The 16,597-nt window shown below is 46.5% G+C and overlaps 5 protein-coding genes and 1 long non-coding RNA gene across 7 annotated transcripts; 2 read left to right on the top strand and 4 right to left on the bottom strand.

Moving 5' to 3' along the window:
- Nucleotides 1–42: 42 nt before the first annotated feature.
- LOC136186114 (kinesin-associated protein 3-like) lies at nucleotides 43–3,459 on the bottom strand. Its single transcript, XM_065973364.1, has 16 exons — nucleotides 3,330–3,459; nucleotides 3,141–3,272; nucleotides 2,932–3,089; nucleotides 2,817–2,872; nucleotides 2,625–2,766; nucleotides 2,348–2,572; nucleotides 2,196–2,294; nucleotides 1,960–2,138; nucleotides 1,853–1,906; nucleotides 1,697–1,805; nucleotides 1,544–1,644; nucleotides 1,116–1,489; nucleotides 921–1,060; nucleotides 770–868; nucleotides 617–702; nucleotides 43–561 (listed from the first exon to the last, which is right to left on the bottom strand). Exons 1-16 carry the CDS (start codon nucleotides 3,356–3,358, stop codon nucleotides 121–123), a joined length of 2,424 nt encoding a protein of 807 aa, XP_065829436.1. The 5' UTR covers nucleotides 3,359–3,459; the 3' UTR covers nucleotides 43–120.
- LOC136186125 (golgin subfamily A member 1-like) lies at nucleotides 3,388–7,486 on the top strand. Of its 2 annotated transcripts, none has more exons than XM_065973378.1 (23): nucleotides 3,388–3,694; nucleotides 3,739–3,780; nucleotides 3,830–3,904; nucleotides 3,953–4,008; nucleotides 4,074–4,155; nucleotides 4,207–4,269; nucleotides 4,319–4,371; nucleotides 4,425–4,479; nucleotides 4,530–4,559; nucleotides 4,614–4,697; nucleotides 4,747–4,788; nucleotides 4,848–4,979; nucleotides 5,047–5,082; nucleotides 5,137–5,202; nucleotides 5,259–5,373; nucleotides 5,430–5,480; nucleotides 5,538–5,650; nucleotides 5,703–5,765; nucleotides 5,815–5,874; nucleotides 5,925–5,992; nucleotides 6,045–6,093; nucleotides 6,151–6,237; nucleotides 6,294–7,486. In XM_065973378.1, the coding sequence occupies exons 1-23, from the start codon at nucleotides 3,428–3,430 to the stop codon at nucleotides 6,342–6,344; spliced, it is 1,740 nt and encodes a 579-aa protein (XP_065829450.1). In that variant the 5' UTR covers nucleotides 3,388–3,427; the 3' UTR covers nucleotides 6,345–7,486. The 2 variants fall into 2 exon arrangements, with proteins under 2 accessions (XP_065829450.1, XP_065829449.1); XM_065973377.1 differs by having other exon boundaries at nucleotides 5,026–5,082; nucleotides 6,294–7,485.
- On the bottom strand, nucleotides 3,676–5,382 carry LOC136186187 (uncharacterized). Its single transcript, XR_010669697.1, has 3 exons — nucleotides 4,034–5,382; nucleotides 3,842–3,973; nucleotides 3,676–3,786 (listed from the first exon to the last, which is right to left on the bottom strand). It is a non-coding gene; the product is annotated as an uncharacterized lncRNA (long non-coding RNA).
- Nucleotides 7,369–11,723, bottom strand: LOC136186105 (uncharacterized). Its single transcript, XM_065973348.1, has 10 exons — nucleotides 11,468–11,723; nucleotides 11,209–11,275; nucleotides 11,072–11,117; nucleotides 10,897–10,980; nucleotides 10,500–10,766; nucleotides 8,395–10,437; nucleotides 7,754–8,336; nucleotides 7,624–7,697; nucleotides 7,503–7,567; nucleotides 7,369–7,446 (listed from the first exon to the last, which is right to left on the bottom strand). Exons 2-7 carry the CDS (start codon nucleotides 11,266–11,268, stop codon nucleotides 7,948–7,950), a joined length of 2,889 nt encoding a protein of 962 aa, XP_065829420.1. The 5' UTR covers nucleotides 11,269–11,275; nucleotides 11,468–11,723; the 3' UTR covers nucleotides 7,369–7,446; nucleotides 7,503–7,567; nucleotides 7,624–7,697; nucleotides 7,754–7,947.
- On the bottom strand, nucleotides 11,517–15,246 carry LOC136186124 (aspartate--tRNA ligase, mitochondrial-like). The gene is made up of 20 exons (XM_065973376.1): nucleotides 14,741–15,246; nucleotides 14,580–14,694; nucleotides 14,452–14,530; nucleotides 14,302–14,403; nucleotides 14,131–14,238; nucleotides 13,963–14,086; nucleotides 13,793–13,911; nucleotides 13,627–13,731; nucleotides 13,426–13,575; nucleotides 13,337–13,375; nucleotides 13,200–13,284; nucleotides 13,066–13,142; nucleotides 12,924–13,013; nucleotides 12,799–12,859; nucleotides 12,647–12,742; nucleotides 12,474–12,550; nucleotides 12,292–12,402; nucleotides 12,162–12,237; nucleotides 11,720–12,095; nucleotides 11,517–11,659 (listed from the first exon to the last, which is right to left on the bottom strand). Exons 1-19 carry the CDS (start codon nucleotides 14,787–14,789, stop codon nucleotides 11,980–11,982), a joined length of 1,779 nt encoding a protein of 592 aa, XP_065829448.1. The 5' UTR covers nucleotides 14,790–15,246; the 3' UTR covers nucleotides 11,517–11,659; nucleotides 11,720–11,979.
- LOC136186164 (transcription initiation factor IIB-like) lies at nucleotides 14,810–16,394 on the top strand. Its single transcript, XM_065973425.1, has 10 exons — nucleotides 14,810–14,833; nucleotides 14,888–15,004; nucleotides 15,064–15,145; nucleotides 15,203–15,307; nucleotides 15,379–15,465; nucleotides 15,513–15,642; nucleotides 15,704–15,813; nucleotides 15,865–15,959; nucleotides 16,011–16,087; nucleotides 16,132–16,394. The coding sequence occupies exons 1-10, from the start codon at nucleotides 14,823–14,825 to the stop codon at nucleotides 16,263–16,265; spliced, it is 948 nt and encodes a 315-aa protein (XP_065829497.1). The 5' UTR covers nucleotides 14,810–14,822; the 3' UTR covers nucleotides 16,266–16,394.
- The last annotated feature ends 203 nt before the right edge of the window (nucleotides 16,395–16,597 follow it).

Genomic DNA, 16,597 nt, shown 5'->3' on the forward strand with positions numbered 1-16,597 from the left:
GGCGCGAAGCCAGACGAAAATCATCACGTCACCAACCACCACTAAACAGCAGCAGCAGCGCCCCTGCACACGTGTTATATACAAAGAGATAGATCTATAATCTGATACTACTACTCCTCCTCAGTGATACGGACTCGAATAGGGCGCACGAGTGTACCCACCGTACATCAATCCGTACTGCTGTTCGAGAAAGAGTCGCTCCTCTTCGTCAATGTCGTCCGACGGGTATGCTTCCATCATCCTATCCATTTCCGGGTTGCGCCGAATTTGATCTCGCTCATAGTAATAATAGTCGTCGCGACCGGCGCCGTCCTGCTCCGCTTCCGCCGCCGCCGCCCCGTCGTCGTCGTCATAATAGTCGAGATAGTCGTCCGGCGACTGGATCAATGGTACGGGCGATCGTGCGATGAGATCGTCGTCGTCGTTGTCGTCGTCGTAGCCAAATTCCGCTTCGTCGTCGTTGGGGTCGACCGGCTGCTGCGCCACCGTTTCGAGCCACTGAGAATTGTGCCAGCGAAATTTCTCCGCTTGAATTCGTTGAGCCCACTCGCTGTCGCATTCCTAAAGCGAAGACGTCTTTTCTTTGGGACGAGGGAGAAGGGGAGAAATTCTATACCGCTATGATATCCAGTGTGTTGGCACAGACTTTGCGAATTTCGACGTTTTTGTCATGCATCAGGTCAATAAGGTAGGCGGGTACCTCTGGTGAAGAAAGACTATCTTTCTCGCGCGCGCGCGGGGAGGGTCATCATGCATTCGTTTATCTCACGGGTTTGTCTGACGATGACTTCCCGAGTTTCCCTGTGAAAAGCCATCTGATAGAAAACGTAGACAATCTGAAGCACGAGTTCGTCGTCTTCTTGCTTGCCTAGAGGGGATAAAACATAGAGTGTAGAGAGACAATGACACAACCCACTCACCATTGAGCAGAGTGATTAGATTTTGAATGGTATGGGATTGCGACAAAAGAGACGCGCAATTGCCGTCGTGAGCGACGGTTCCGACGAGAATTACCGCTTCTAGAACGATATCGTCTTCAGCTATACCCGGCTGCAATTTACTAGAAGAACGACCCCGTTGTCGCGAGGCCCCTCCAAAAAAAATGCGCAAGATACCTATTGATGTACGGTATTAATTCGAATTCGGCGAGAAGACTTTCAAAATCGATTTCCGGCAAATTTAAATTAGCCAGAATTCCCAAACACTCGACGACCTGTTCGTCGTCGGACGAACTCCGAACGATCGTCGCCAAATCGCCAACGTAGCCGACAAACTGATGCTTGACGGGTCCAAGGTGATTCGACATCACTCGCATCATTTTCATTAGAAGCGAATCGCGAGTTTTGAGCGCGCGTCGCATCAGATGCCGATGTCCGCCGTTTTCGCACATCATCTCGGCGTTGCGCTTATTCCCCGCTAAATTAATGCCCAATGCAATCACCTCGAGATCGACTTTCTCTTCAGGACACTCCAATATGAGTTTCACAACCTGCGCGGTTTCTCGTCTATAGACGGGTGGGATATTCCCGTTCTTCTTACCTACCCTGGGTATGCAGTCGGTGTAGGAGAACATTGATTTGCATCGGTCATCTATGCTGATGTGATAGAGTAGGCAGAGTACGTATACAATGACTTGTTCGTTATCTGACGAATGCTTGATTATATAGGGGCTATTTCTAGGCGTTTTTTGACTTACCCATGAGAGCGACGAGTTTGGGTAAAAGTCCTGCTCTTACCATCCGCTCGCGTAGCATTGGATCGAACGAAAGATTGAGAAGAAGTCGAAGAGATACGTGAAGGAGAACCTAGATAAAAAATTGCTGAAAATCCTTACGCAGTTCATTTCTTGAACCTCGTGATCGCAGGGAATAATCCGCGTCATTTTGTCCACGACACCGAGAGCAGCCTAGATATCCAAAATCGTTTTTTTCTTATTTTTTAATTAATTGTTTTACTTACCATCGCGTTTTTATTCTCGATAAAGATGCTGAGCTTTTTGAGAAATGATACAACGAGGATGAGTAATTCGACGTTGTCTCTGTCCAACAACGACACGAGCATGGACACAATTTGCTTATTCACCATCTTTAGCTCCACTTTCGCATCCTCGGAAATATTCAATAGCAAATAAAAGGCAACTACGCAACGCAAATAGTATTTATACGCATAGTATGTATGTATGTATTTGTATGTACCACGAAAAAACTGATCTTGTTTCCTGATAAGAATCGTCATCTTTTTTCGACTCTTATCGTAATCTTTTTTCAACGTAGCATTATCTTTTTCATTTTCGACTATTAATGTTTGCTCTCTGTAGTTTTGTCTACTTTTTCTCTCTGTGTGTTACCTTGTTTCTTTTTCTTCATCAAATCGCTTTTCCATTTTTCGTGTTTTTTGATTTCCGCCTCGGCGATCGTCATACACGCGGCGCCGACTTTGTGCTGAAGAACGAGCGGATGAAAATTCGAAAAACTCGAAAAGCAGAAGAAGACGTAGGCGATATTTGTGGCCAAATCGACACTCTGCTTCCAATCCTCCCTCAGAATGCGAGCCAAAGCCCCAACCAGCGTCTCTAAAACAAAATAAATAAATAAATATATATATATACATATTTAATCAAGTACCGTTTTGAGACAATTCCTCTAAATTGTCCGGATTTCTGGCAAGTTGCAGTATGAGAGCCGTTCCTTTTAATTTCTCCTCGACGCTTTCATAGAGCAATTCCTTGTACTCTTCGATGTCATCAATAAAAGCTTTCTCCTTAATCTACGTCAGTAAAAAATAGACAAGATTCATGAAAATTTTGTGTAATGCACCTGTGTGACGTCAAAAGGATCTTTTGCTTTAATTTCGCGTTTTTTCTTTCTAGCGGCTAAAAAACAGTATAATTCTCTAATCTCCTTTCCGTCTCTCTCTCTTTTTTATATTCACCCGCTGGTGGAGCCGTTTCTTCGCGATTTCGTAAATAATAGAGAAGCTGTTCGACTTCGGGCAGTCTCGACGGATGAACGAGATTTACGCACTTTGCGACGATCTCCTGCGCGAGTACGCTGACGTCCGTTGCGGCGCCGAGGCCCTTTACTTTGATTCTGGGCGAAAAAACAAAGATGGCGGCGGCGGAGGAGGTGCGAACGGCTTACACTTTTTGCATTTCTTTTCTTTCGCCTAGCATAGGGTCGCCGTAGTCGCCCAAGAGCGTCGCTTCGATTTCGTAGTTTACGACGATAGCGGAGTCGGTCGGATGGACGTCGATCGTTCCAGGGATCACTTTTCTACAAAGACGGAAGCCCAAACTAGTCAGAATATTCTCCTACTACGAGTGCTTTTACCGTTTGAGATATCTAGGCTCTTCTTCCATTGTCAACTTCGTATCCTAACGCACGCTAGCCAAGAGAGTCGTCAACTTGGCCCTTTCTTCGACTCCGTTATGTTCAAGAGTCTGAAAAAGAAAATCGAAAGTGATCCTCACCAAGAGATTCATCTCGCGTCGAATAAGAAGCCGGGTGGTCCAATTCGTCTCAGCGCGGCGACGAGCGACGACGAATCGAACGAAACGAAACGATGCGAGCCAAATCAAAGCCTAAACGCAGACGAAGAGGAGCTAGCAAGGACGAAAGACGATGAAGAAATCCCGGAAGTATTCGTCGAACCAAAACTTAGCGATTCGAAGAACGCTTTGGCGATTAAAACAAAGGTATTTTAGATACATATGTATCGATTTATTTGTCTTTTTTCCAGCAAGTGGAGGAACTTCGGACGATGATTGGTTTGCTGGAGGAGGTGCGACTTTTTATTAGATTATGGTTAATTTGTTAGTTTGGGTGCGTAGAAAATAGCTCACCTGCAGGGAGAAGTCCAGTCATCGAGCCGAGCCAAAGACGAATCAGTCGTGAAATTAGAAGAGGTTGAATTGATTCGTTGAGTGTCTACATTTGGCAGTGGAATTCCTTAGACGAGAGGCGAAAGAGATGAACTAAAAAAGAGAATTGATGATCTCGCAAACGAAAAGCAAATAAAAAACGATTATTGGCACATTGTATCCTCACTGACTCTGTCTCCATGTGGTTCTCTAGAGATGAGGAAAGGACGAGTTTTGATGAACGCTGCACAAACTTGGAAAAGGAATTATCTGATAAGGCGAAGGACTTGGAATGTGTAAGTCTAGCGCTGCCACCTCATCTCATCATGTACATGAACTCGTTTTAGGCTGCTGTGGAGCTTCAGAAAACCAATGAGAAGAAGACAGCTGCTGAGGTTCTAAATGGAAAGGTTAGTACAGTTGAGATGGATGAGGATAAGCAGCTAGACTGCTGAATAGCTTAGACAAGAAAAGAGCAAATTTGAGGAAAAGATTTTAGCGTTAGAAAAAAGGTTGGGAGATGTCCAAGAACAGCTAAAAGCTTACTACTGGCTATTGGGAATAGATTGAGAGAGACTGAAATGACGGAAAGCGACCAAATTCAATGTCTGCTTCAAGAGGTACCTCTCTAAAAAAGCACAAACGTATGCTGCACTAACCGGGCTTGTAGAGAGAACAGTTAAAGAAAACGGTCGCCGAGGCAATAGAGGAGTAGTCAAACACGTCTTCTTTGCAGTGACACTCCATATTTTAGACGGAATCCCTGAAACTTCAGCTAGAAGACGCGCGCAAGACCGTTCGCGAGTCGACAAGTAGAGTTGATGATCTTGAGAGACAGGTAATAGAAATTCCAGAGTCGATCTTACCCGTGCATTTATTATTTTTAGAACGAAAGAGAAGTATCATCCAATGAAACGCTCAAGAGTCAGGTAATATAACAAGCATGGGCGCAATGATAGCTCGTACTTTTTTTTTCTTCAACTGTCAGCTTGCTGAAGCGCTGTCAGTGTCAGCTGAACGAGAACGGCTAATAGCTACACTTCAGATGAGTATCAGTACAACGTTGAGTGAAGAGAAGGCAGCCAGAGAAGGCCTCAAAACAGAAATACAAACGTTAAAAGTGCGTAGATTATATAGAAAAGGGCTCTTGCCTCCTATTTCTGCAGTGTGAATTGGAAAAATCGCAGCAGAGTCAAGCTGTTTTGAAAGAGCTCCAAAAACACGTAGGCCTAGTGGTGGATGGGCTATTGAGCATCTACGTATTATTGTTGCGTTAGCACGAGGAATTGCAAAGTCGTAGTGTAGATAGAGAACGAGAACTGGAACGAATCGTTCAGGAAAGGGTAAAAGGTTTCGCTGCGCGATGCTTAGCTATATACATGCACCTGATTTGGTAAAGGACGAGGCGTGGGCTGAACGAGATGCACTAAAACGAGACTCAGAGGCGCAGAAATCCGTAACGATGACTCGCGATCGATTAGAATCTACAGAAACACAGCAATTGGGAGTAGAATGTATATATTATATTAATTATAAATTTAATTTGACCTTGAAGCTTTGTGTTTTGTAGACGATCAGCTGCTTGCTGAAGCAAACGGAACCTACGATAAGAGTATAGCCGGTAGGTGGACGTTGCACAGTTTTTTCGTAGACTATGAGTGGCTGCTTTTCAATGAAGATAAGCAGCAGACGATAGAAGAATTGGCTGAGCAAGTCGAGTTGCTTGAAGCTCGAATTCGAATGCAAAACGACTCGGAATTCTCTCTCGTGAATAGCGAGCATTTGCCTGAAGTAGATGTCTTGCAATTTAAGCGGTAACGGGTGACTAATTGGTTATTTTCAGAAGGTCACGCAACTTCGAAAAGAAAATTCAGACCTAAAAAGTCAGCTAATCGAAAAGAATAAAGTATCCCGCCCAATAGAGCTCACGTTACCTGGTTAACATAAAAAAATAGGCAATAAAAATGCAGCAGCAGAAACTGACTGATCTTAAGAAGGCGCTACATCGAGAATTGGTAGAGATTTAGCGAGAATTTCATGCAAATCCTTCCTAGTCTTTACGCAGAAAGGACAAGACTTACCTGATGGTAGTCGGACGGGGCAAGACTGCCATTTACCGAACGTTAATTCAGAGTAAATCGCCTATCAGTACCGTTGTTCTTCTATACTCGTTTCTTTCGCAAAGGTATCTGAAACACGTCATATTGCGTTTTTTCTGCAGCAGCAACGAAGAGGTGGATGCTAACGTGAACGGTTTTGAAACTAAAAACTTAGATCTTTGAATTTTGTAGGCGCGACAGCTTATCAAAGCCGTATCGGCGGTTCTTCGCTTCACTCCTCGCGAGGAACGATGCGTTATTGAATGGCTCAATTATAAGGTTAGGGGTGCCGCCTTTGCGGTCTAAGTCTAAGTGCTAAGAACTTCTTTTTTTAGACTTCTTGGTTCGGTTCTCAACCCAAAAGCCCGATAGGAGGAATACGTTAAACGCGTTGATTTTTAGCGTAGATTTGTGTACATATGCCCGTGCATTTCGCGTACAGAGTGATATTTCCACACAAAAACGCACGTCGTCAACAATTGTGAGCTGATCCCTCTGAAACATTCCCCGTCGTCGTCGTCGTCGTCGTCGTCGTCGTCGTCGTCGTCGTCGTCGTCGTCGGAATATTCCCAGTCGTGGGAACACTCTGAGTCGTCGGGGTAGGGGTAGGGGTCGTGGGGTGAGCGCACGGCCCAATTTCCGCGATCTTTATATGCGCATTTTTAAGACAAGCACGCTGATGAAGATGGCAATGGGACGGGTAAGTGACGCCGTCAGAGCCGCACACTTCCCTCTGCCCGTTGCCTTGACACTCGACTCTACAGGGACACTTGGATTCTTCGCTACCAATGGGAAAGTAGCAAAAATGAACGGGGTTGCACTCGCCACTCCTACATTTCAGCACGGAAGCTGGGGAAAGAGGCGCCTCGTTCTAAAACCGGTTTTCCCCCGCGCCGCGCTCTTACTTACCTTCTAACGCCAAGCAAAACCTTTGGCCTCTTCTTGTTAATTCGCAAACGAAGCCGGGTTTTTGACAAGGCGCATCGCAGGGATCTTAACAACACAACTGATTTTTTTTTTATAAACGCTTGCTTGGATCTCCCTTACGTTGCGTCGTGAAAACAAATGGCTCTTCAAAATCCTACCGGAAGACGATAAAAAAACCGTGACGCTCGTCTGAAGACTCACGATGCCGAAGCAGGGTCCAATGTAGATAGCAGCAATGAGGAGCCAAAGTGACGTCATGTCGAGATGCCTAGAAATCACTTCCTTAGCCGTTTCCACTACTGGAACTGTAGCCAATTACCTGCCGCTGCTTGGGAACGCTCTAGTCGTATTTCTGCTCGGACAAAGAGTGCCAGGTGGCAAGTTCGTAATTAGGTAATAGACTGGCTCGCAATTGGACAATAGAGTACACGTGAAGCGTGGGGAAATGTTACGTCACGGGACTGCTAGACTACTGTGAGTGAGTGAGTGAGTGAGTGAGATATTTATTTACTTAGTAAAAAGATAAAATATCTCTATCTTGACTCGAGTCGTGTCGACTGACTAGAACGAAACGAATAAAAATAAAGAACAAATAAATAAAGAATTGTCTTTTTTACCTGATCAAACGAAGGACTTCGAGTATGGCCGTTGGAGAGACGTCCAGACGAAGGAGTTCGTGTATCTGCTCAAGACAACAAGATTCCGTGCTGATCAAAGCCGTCGATGCAGCGTCTGAACCGTTTTGAAGACGTCCTTGCTCATGGGAACTCCGCTGAGCCGAACAAGGCGAAAAAGAGCGTCTTGGGTCTCTTCTGCGTGCCACGAGGCTCACGGCTTGTTTCTAATGTGCTTAAGCGTTTATTCTGACCTTCCTGGAGCCGCGATCGGGTCGTAAACGAGTACTTGAACGTCGTGGATGTCATTTTTCTTCTTGATAACGCGCGTTAATTAAAGCGCGAGTAGTGCAGCTAGTGGTTTGATCAGCTAAAAAATATTGCTTCTAGTCTAACAGCATCAACTAAAATAAACAATTCTCTAAACTCTGACTTGAGACATTCGAGTTCATTTCTGAACGAACTTGGGAAGCCCAAACGACAATTCACTTTTCGAGACAGCAGCAGTTTTCGAGTAAATGCAACCACGTGAGAACTGGCCACAGCTGTACGTGACAGTCAAATACTTGTACGTGTTGACGCAAGGATTTCCCAAGATGGCATTGCTAACAGGAACGAAGCAACGACTCTTTCCATTACAGAGCCGTTTCAAAGTGGAAGTCACGTCCCGCTCACAATGAGTATTTCTCAGAAGTCTCTTTCGTGCCAGTTGAAAACTGCACGTTTCGCGATCTTGTCTGCCGTAGTCTGCCTTCTCAATGTTCATCGCTTCGCCGTTGGGACAGGCGAGACGAGCTATGCTGTGCTCACACACGGTCACTTCTCGACAGTCATGCTCTACGAAAAAAAAAACCGTGACTATAACGCTTATCGTGTAGTAGGAGAAGTGACTTACCGGGTAAAGATTTTGCACCGAAATCAAGACGCTCACGACATTCATTCAAAGTCGGATCATACAGAAGATTTGGATTTGTCGTGATCGCTGACGGTCCGGGCAAGACGAGCTCGTAATAGCGAATACTTCGAAGCGACTTGATCAGAAAGGCAGACGACTCGCGAAACTGCACGAACCCCAGCTCGCTCTGCACGACATTCAAACCGTCAATATGGGCACGGTTGAACGTCACATGGCAAAACAGGACGCGATTATACGAGACGTCGACGAGAGTCGACGTCTCGTAGGTAACATCGCTGTAGACCGAATGCTCGCTGACGACTCGAGTCGCCTTAAAATCGACGAAACGGCCGGCTGCTGTCGTCGTATCGTGTCGGCGAACGTCCGTTTCCGCGTCGCCCGTCGACGTTACGTTGACGAAACGAACTCCCAAGTAGAATCCGTTCGTCACGTTGCAGTTGACGGTCGTCGCGTCGACGACGGTAACGTTGTGCATGGCGTAATGAAGCGTCGTCACATTCGTAGCCGTGTAGTTTTTCACTTGGCAATCGTTCTCGGTCGAATTGATCACCGTCACGTGGATTTCCGTATAATTAACGGCACTTTGATGAACGAAAATCGAATTGATGCGCGTCTGATTGACGTGGGTCACGTTGACGGCAGTCACGTTGCGCCACGTCGTTCCAATCAACGTCGCATTGATTGTCGTGTAGTTGAGAAACGTCACGTCGGTATACTTCGAATCGACCAACGTCATATTTTGAATGACGACGTCGGCAAACATCGTCAGAGAGTGAGAAGCATTTTTTATCGTTACGTTCGACGCCGTCATTCTCACGTACTCGCCGTCGCAGACAGTCGCGTTTTCGACGATAAACCCGTTTGCAACGAAATCGTGCGCAATCAAATTGACGACCGTCACGTTGCGAAAAACGAGATTATTCGCGACGACGTCGCGCAGTTCGAGTCGTTCGATCGTCGCATTGGCGAACGTCACGTCACGAAGCGTCGCGTTGGCGAAGGCGAGCGATTCGAAATGCGAATTGGCGAACGTTCCCGTTTCGACGAACGAAATCGTTCCCGATTTCGCCGTCACGCCGCAACTGTTCGCCACAACGCACGTATAAACGCCGGCGTCGAACGGACGAAAACCGGGAATCCAAAGTCCGCCGCCGGGCATGAGTCGAGCTCGTCGCGAATTCGTCGTCGTGTCGATCGAGACGCCGTCTTGAGACCAGGAAACAGAGTTTACTGACGACGACGAGAGACAGTACAAGTAGATCATTTGACCGCCGAACGCTTTCTGTTCGATGCTCGATATGTCGCCAATGACAAAGCGATTTTTTGTCAAGTGTTTTATTATGGTGACGGCGTCGATTGCGGCTGATATGCGAACGGCGTCGGAGCTTGGAATCGCGAGCGATCGGACGTCGTAAAGTCCGAAGAGTTCTACCGTCTTCGGTCGCGTCGCGACGGCGCCGTCGAACCACGAATTGATGCGATTTATGGCGTTGTGATAAGCGATGAGTGTCTTGGCTGTGAGCTCTGCCGTGACGTTGACGATGCCGACGACGTCGAGAACGTTGACGGCGTTGATAACGGCGACGGATGACGGCGAAGAAAGGCGAGTGGCGTGCCATTTAACCAGTTGATTGATGTGTTTTACGTCGAGAATTTTTTGCAATTTCGGCTTCAGATTGATGATGATTGCCGCCGAGTCGATTTTGTACGCAAAGTCTTTCGGTGGAAAGACGATTTGAGGGAGAGGACATGGTCGCGGAGTCACGCTGACGACGATCAAGTCGTGTCCGGCTCCTTGAGCACGGCAAGTGTAGAACCCGGAATCGGAGACGAGAGCGTTGGCGATAATAAGACGGTCGCCCCTTCCTTGAATAATGACGCGTGCACTGGGAATCAATGGAGCGCCGTTCTTGAACCAGTCGATTCGCTGGAAGTCGCCGTCTAAGACTTCGCAGCGAAGAAAAAACGTCGACCCTTCGACGATTGGTAGTGGAGGCACAGGAACAAGTTTGATCGCAACTTCTACAAAAAGAAAAAAGAAGACATTTATTTGAGTCGATTAGATAATGTCAATGAAAACGTACTCGAACAAGGTCCACGTTCTCGAATTGATATATGAATCTTGCTGAGGCACGATTGCCTGTGTAAGTGACAGTGGGACGGATACGTTTTTCCGTCTGACCCGCAGACAGACTCGGTGTTGGGGCGTTGATCGCAATCGTTTTGACACGTGCACTGGACGTCGCCGTTCGTTGCGACGGCAGACGATCCGTCGTCGCTGTCGTCGTCGCCGCTTACTTGACAAACGCGAACTGGACGGCATTTTCGCTTTGAACATTTCGACAACGAATCTAAGTCAAGAAGTAGTCGTCACAACAATTGTGGGCTTCAGAAATGTAATTAGAGCGGCGGCAAAGAACACACCCCAACGTCCAAGCATTCGTTTTTAGATAGGAGGAAGAAATGTGAGCCCTGACTTACGTTCGAGCTGCAGACACATCGGTTTTCCGCGAAGAGACAGTTCGCACACTTGACCCGAGTCGTAGCAAAGACCGTCGCATGGATCTTTAAAAAAAGACAATTCAAATGTTTAAAATTGACGTAAGATTCGCGAGTTAATGATTTTAAATTTTCCCTCGTAGGGAAAATCCCTTACGTATTGGAGAAAGACGTTCACTCGGCCTTTTCAAGATGTTGAGACTCTGGAATAAAAAAGAGAACAATTGACAATAGTCTGAAGTATGCGCGATGTGGGCGGCGGATTGACGCGCGGCGGCAACTGAAGCAACTCACAGAGAAAGCAGCGGTCCAACCGACCAGCGAGCAGACCGTCAGCAAGATTCCAGCTTGCATGATGTTACTGAAACAACAAACAAAGAGGATTGTGAGAAAGACTAGTGAGAACAACAAGGCTTGTACAGAAAAGAGGGCGTAGAAGGGGAGGAAAGCGTGGGCTTGCAACGAGCGTCATGCACAAGCAAAGCGTGATCGTGTACGGTAGAAACAAAACGAACAAGTCGCGATAGTTCCATGCACGAAAAGGTGCACGTACCTGTTTGGTCGTCGTGAATATTCAGAGAGACAGATCGGAGAGTATCAGAGATCTTTGCCAACCAGCAGCTAAATCTCCAATGCAAATTTCTTGTCGCACCACCTCATATAAAGATCGCCCGACGCAAGGTGAGAGGTCACAGGGCCGCGGGGGACACAGGCCGGTTCAATCCGATGATTGGTCGGCGGCCATCTGATGGAAAATAAACACGTGTATACCGCATGAAAAGCTCTAAACGTAGAGTTCAATCACGGGGGCAGTGTCGACGAGAGTGATGTGATCGAACGATAAAAGAGCGACCTTTCTCCTTCGCCACTGTGACCGCTCGCTAGACGCCGGCGGGAAAATGTAACAGGAACACACATGCGAGCGCTATCGTCTCGCGATCGTCGCGGGGCGCATCCTACTCTATCGCGTGCACAACATGCGCTACTAACGTCAATGGAAACGAGTCGCACGAGTGCGACAATTCTCCCAAAACCGACCCTAGCTGACACAGGCGAACACTAGCTCTACAAAGTCGACGGCGATTTCGTCAGCAAATCGCGACCGTTAAACGATTTAGGAAAGGCAACGACGTCGCGTAGACTCGCCGCTTCGACAATAACAGCCATCAATCGATCAAAACCTTTAGAGAGAGAGAGAGAGAGAGACGAAACATGATTGAAAAGCCGATCGAAACCGGTCTTCAGACCTAGCGCTATTCCGCCGTGAGGTGGACAACCGGACCGCAGGGACCGCAACAAATGGTCAAACTGCGTCGCATCTACCTGTAACCCGTCGATTGCGGCCTTGTCTAATGACTGAATGCGTTCGTCACGTACCTTGAGTACGTCACGCAGAATCTTCTCTTGCTGATCGGCGTCGTGAATGCGGATCGATCCGCCGCCCACTTCCACGCCGTTCACCACCAAATCGATGTGCTGACCACGAATCTGATAAGATAATAATATAATCGCGGGGCCCCGTCGTCGCGCCGCCGTCGCCGCCGCCGCGTTTCGCTTACTTTGAGCGGATCGTAGTCGAGAAGAGCCTCGTCCGACGAATGCGGTGCCGTGAATGGATGGTGAGTCGACTTGACACCTATGGGATCGACGAAGAATTTAAGGGGACACGTATACAAACGACAGCGCCATGTGATCACGGATTCCCAACGTGCATCTGCCTACACCAACTGACCTCCCTCGTCGTCGATTGAGAACAATGGAAAGTTGACCACCCACAAGAATTCGTATTTCCGTTTGCCGGCGTCAGAAGTCGTCAATTCGTTGTCGACTACCAGAGAGACACGTCTTTATGGAGTCTAGGCGTGTCAAAATCAAAATGTATACCGTTTTTCGTTAGGGAGAGTCGATTTCCTATTAGACTACGTATCCTGCCTAACAGTCTCGACTATTCGGAACACAGGGAGGGGGGTCATGGGTCAGTCCATCGTACCGCTGATGCTCAGACCTACCACTTTGTCCCGGGGGCCCGAAGCGAGTAGACCAAACGTAGTATTACTCATAGAACACTCTGTATCGCCAATGCGTATAGTAAGAGAGTCCTGAATCGCCGTTGGATTAGTTCTAAGGGCTTTAATACGTGCTGCTGCGTACCTGGCTTTTATTCCACTTCATTGTACCTATCGTCACGTTAGTCTCTTCGGCTGCTTTCTCAACTAATTTTTCCAATTCTGTAATTAAGGCTATTTATTCTATTTAGTTTGTTTGAAATTTTTTTCTCTGCCCACCTTCACGTGATAGGAATGCGGAAAGATTTCCTCTAATACCTCGCACTGCCAAATCGCTGTCTTCCCAGTTCGAAACGTCAGCTATCTTTAGTTTAGAACAATGTCATTCGTCATAAAAATCCCTTTTGCAAAATCACCTCAAATCCGAATCTCAAATCGGGTTTATCGGTACCGTACTAAGAAAAAAAGACTGCTCACTGGTAATTTTTTTGATGCAATGACAAACAGAATTTGTGGCTTCTTCATATGACATTTGTTGAAAAGGCAATTGAAGCGGTTCCTCTTCCTTCAGCACTGTCCTCCAAATGTGCGCCAGAATCTCTTCCACGAGATTCATAATACCTCCCATGTCAACAAACGATAATTCCAAGTCCAACTTCAATTAAAAAATATCGATGCAGGCCACCACTTATCATCAGACAAATACCTGAGTGAATTCCGGTTGTCGATCTGCCCTTAAATCTTCGTCTCTATAGCAACGAGCAAACTGAAAATAGCGATCTATGCCACCGGCCATTAGCATTTGTTTAAACTAAATAATATATATTCCCTTTAGTAGGGGGGTAGAAAGAAAAGGGAGAAGGAGCTCGTGCCTGTTGGGGACTCTGCGCTAGAGCGTAGAATTTCTCAGGGTCTCGTGTTGGCACGAGAAATTCTCTAGCTCCCTCTGACGTTCTCCTAAATAACGTTGGCGTTTCAACTTCAACAAAACCTGCAGATGAAGATGAAATCAAAAGAGATATTGATGTTGAAAGAGAGTCACCGTGCAATGACGTCAAGAAGTGACGTATCGCTGACGAGACTTTGGAACGAAGTCGCAAATTACGCTGCATCTCTTCACGACGCAAGTCGAGATACCTGTGCTGCAGTCTCAAGTCCTCATGAACCTGCAAGATGAATAGAGAAAGATCCAAAAAAAGCCAAAATGTACCGGAAACGATTCGTCTGTAGAGGAGAGTTGAAAAGGCAAGGCAATGGATGATTCGTTGACAAAATCAACGGATTCAACCTGAACTTCTATCTCTCCAGTAGACAATGCCTTGTCAATGAAAATAAGTCTATGAGCCGTTATCACAAAGAAATTCAACTACGTGCATCTCACTTTGTTCACCATGGAATCCGGTCGCTTTGCTACAAATCCTTTGATGGAAATGACAGATTCGGGTGGAAGAGACGCTAAGCTCTCTGATACTTCGTTGTCAGACTAAAAAATAATGATGAATATTCTAGAATACGTGTCTAGTGTTTCTACCTGATCATTGACTACTAGCTGTGTGATTCCGTACGAATCTCTTAGGGGAATGAATAGGGGGCCTTTTTTGCCGAGTTTTCTAGATGAAGTGAATTCAGAGCTCGTTTTACTTGTCTGCTTTTGTGTACCTGATGCGCGGAACCCAGCCGCATAGCGTGACGCGTTTTCCGACGTCTCCTGCTCTCAATTCACCGCACGAATGCGAACGAAGCGCGAACGAGTTCACAGAAGATGAAAGCGTTCCTAAACAAATCAATGAAAAAGACGCAGCAGTAGGAATTCTACTCACTGGACAGTTGTCGGCATAAGTCGAAGCCAGCCTTACGAAAGCAAGCCATCGCACATACGCGCGTTAGACCACGTGAGACGTCATGCAGAAAAGGTATAGGAAAAATTCTCCGTCTTCCCTGCCCCTTTCCAAGCGCTTTCTCGCAAGAAACGCACACTCAATCGAAGTTCTCGAATGCCCCAATCATCCCGAAGTGGAATTAATCGAAGAATACCACGCGGGAGACATGATTTGCTCCCAATGCGGTCTCATCGTCGGCGACAGGTCAATTTTTCCCAATTTCCAGTCCCACGATCCCAAATCGCGTTCGATATCGCACGCAGAGTCATCAACGTCGCATCGGAGTGGCGAACGTTTAGCAACGACAAATCGACGAAGGATAATTCTCGCGTTGGATCGTCGGAGGTTTGTACGATGATCTAACGCGCGCCTGCCACTGTAGCACTCTTCCGTACGTCGTAGAATCCTCTGCTACACAAGGACGAATTGTCGACGGGGATTGCGATCGCTCCGCGCGCCGCCGTCGACGGCGAAATGGGCTATCTCAATAAAATGAATAGGAGTTCTGTATGGAAATGCTTTTGTTTAATTTACGTGTTTTTTTCTTGAAATACGGGGTCCCCGATTTGTGACGTCAGATGGGCGGGCAAGATCGAAGTCTAATTCGCGGATTTAAAGAAATTTCGACGATGGCAGATAGAATAAGTTTACCTCGTACAATTGTGGTGAGTCTACTATGACTCCCCGTATCTTATATCCTTCTTCTCTATAGGATCGCACCAATGTTCTATTCAAGCAAGTCGATGCAGAGAAGCATTTGAAGGGACGTAGCAGTGATGCCATAGCGGCTGCTTGTTTGTACATAGCCTGTCGACAGGAGGGCGTTCCGAGGACATTCAAAGGTAATCTTAATTAATTAATTAATTATTGATTGATTAATTACCGTGTGTTGCTGGGGGACAGAAATCTGCGCCGTGTCGAAAGTTTCCAAGAAGGAAATTGGGCGTTGTTTCAAGTTAATTTTGCGCGCTCTCGAGACGTCTGTAGATCTAGTTCAGACGTCAGATTTCATGGTTATTATTATTTATTACCTTTGATTCTATTAATCCTTGATTCTATTCTAGTCGCGATTTTGTGCTAATTTGGGCCTTTCGTCGGATATCCAACGAGCAGCCAATCACATAGCACGTAAAGCCGTGGAACTGGAAATCTGCCCAGGGTAATCATTTCTTAGTGGCGGCGACAGAAAAGGTTAGCCTCTATTTCTTAGACGAGTCTACACGTCAGTGGCAGCTGCAGCTATTTACATGGCATCACAGGCGTCCACAATGAAAAAATTTCAGAAAGGTTGACAGAAAAATAGACGTTGTTTAGATTAATTCGGTTTCTAGAAGTGGGATCCGTTGTTGGTGTTGCTGAGACTACAATTCGAGCTATTTATAGACTTATTTATCCGGAAAGAGCCAAGCTGTTTCCGGAAAACTTCAAGTTTGCCGTTCCACTAGAAAAACTTCCTTCCGTCTGAATATTTTTTGTCTAAGGAGAGTTTTACTACGTAGTAGTAGTAGTAATGGAGATCTCAGTTTGGTTGATGATTGTTTAGTCTCTCACTATATTTATCCAATATGATTTTTTTGCACATGGCAACACAGTCGTCGCGCTGTTCGCTATCGGCGACGACGTTCTTGACAATAAACAGGCCTTCTTCGTTGTTTTCGCGCAGGCATTTGACGTAGTGATCAAGAAAGCTGCTGCAGCACAAACTAGCCATCATCCACAGCGCAAAATAGCGCACGACGCTCGTGTGCTCGCACGTCATCATATCGAGCAAAGGACGAATAGACGTGTAGCCAATAT

Source organism: Oscarella lobularis, chromosome 4, assembly GCF_947507565.1.
Source record: "Oscarella lobularis chromosome 4, ooOscLobu1.1, whole genome shotgun sequence".
Lineage (NCBI taxonomy): Eukaryota > Metazoa > Porifera > Homoscleromorpha > Homosclerophorida > Oscarellidae > Oscarella > Oscarella lobularis.

Bases quoted from the DNA above. Each gene is read 5' to 3' on its own strand.
- LOC136186114 (XM_065973364.1), bottom strand. From the start codon at position 3,358: ATGGAAGAAGAGCCTAGATATCTCAAACG. The intron at 2,139-2,195 runs GTACATACAAAT...TGCGTTGCGTAG, and splicing joins ACAAGATCAGTTTTTTCGTG to TTGCCTTTTATTTGCTATTG. The intron at 1,806-1,852 runs GTTCAAGAAATG...TTTTTTATCTAG, and splicing joins TTATTCCCTGCGATCACGAG to GTTCTCCTTCACGTATCTCT.
- LOC136186125 (XM_065973377.1), top strand. From the start codon at position 3,428: ATGTTCAAGAGTCTGAAAAAGAAAATCGAAAGTGATCCTCACCAAGAG. The intron at 4,980-5,025 runs GTGCGTAGATTA...CTATTTCTGCAG, and splicing joins CAGAAATACAAACGTTAAAA to TGTGAATTGGAAAAATCGCA. The intron at 5,083-5,136 runs GTAGGCCTAGTG...TTGTTGCGTTAG, and splicing joins TGAAAGAGCTCCAAAAACAC to CACGAGGAATTGCAAAGTCG.
- LOC136186105 (XM_065973348.1), bottom strand. From the start codon at position 11,268: ATGCAAGCTGGAATCTTGCTGACGGTCTGCTCGCTGGTCGGTTGGACC. The intron at 11,118-11,208 runs GTGAGTTGCTTC...TTTTTATTCCAG, and splicing joins GTTGGACCGCTGCTTTCTCT to AGTCTCAACATCTTGAAAAG. The intron at 10,981-11,071 runs GTAAGGGATTTT...CTTTTTTTAAAG, and splicing joins TGAACGTCTTTCTCCAATAC to ATCCATGCGACGGTCTTTGC.
- LOC136186124 (XM_065973376.1), bottom strand. From the start codon at position 14,789: ATGGCTTGCTTTCGTAAGGCTGGCTTCGACTTATGCCGACAACTGTCC. The intron at 14,695-14,740 runs GTGAGTAGAATT...TGATTTGTTTAG, and splicing joins CTTATGCCGACAACTGTCCA to GAACGCTTTCATCTTCTGTG. The intron at 14,087-14,130 runs GTACATTTTGGC...TTCATCTTGCAG, and splicing joins CTACAGACGAATCGTTTCCG to GTTCATGAGGACTTGAGACT.
- LOC136186164 (XM_065973425.1), top strand. The intron at 15,643-15,703 runs GTAATCTTAATT...GCTGGGGGACAG, and splicing joins CGTTCCGAGGACATTCAAAG to AAATCTGCGCCGTGTCGAAA. The intron at 16,088-16,131 runs GTTGACAGAAAA...TTCGGTTTCTAG, and splicing joins AATGAAAAAATTTCAGAAAG to AAGTGGGATCCGTTGTTGGT.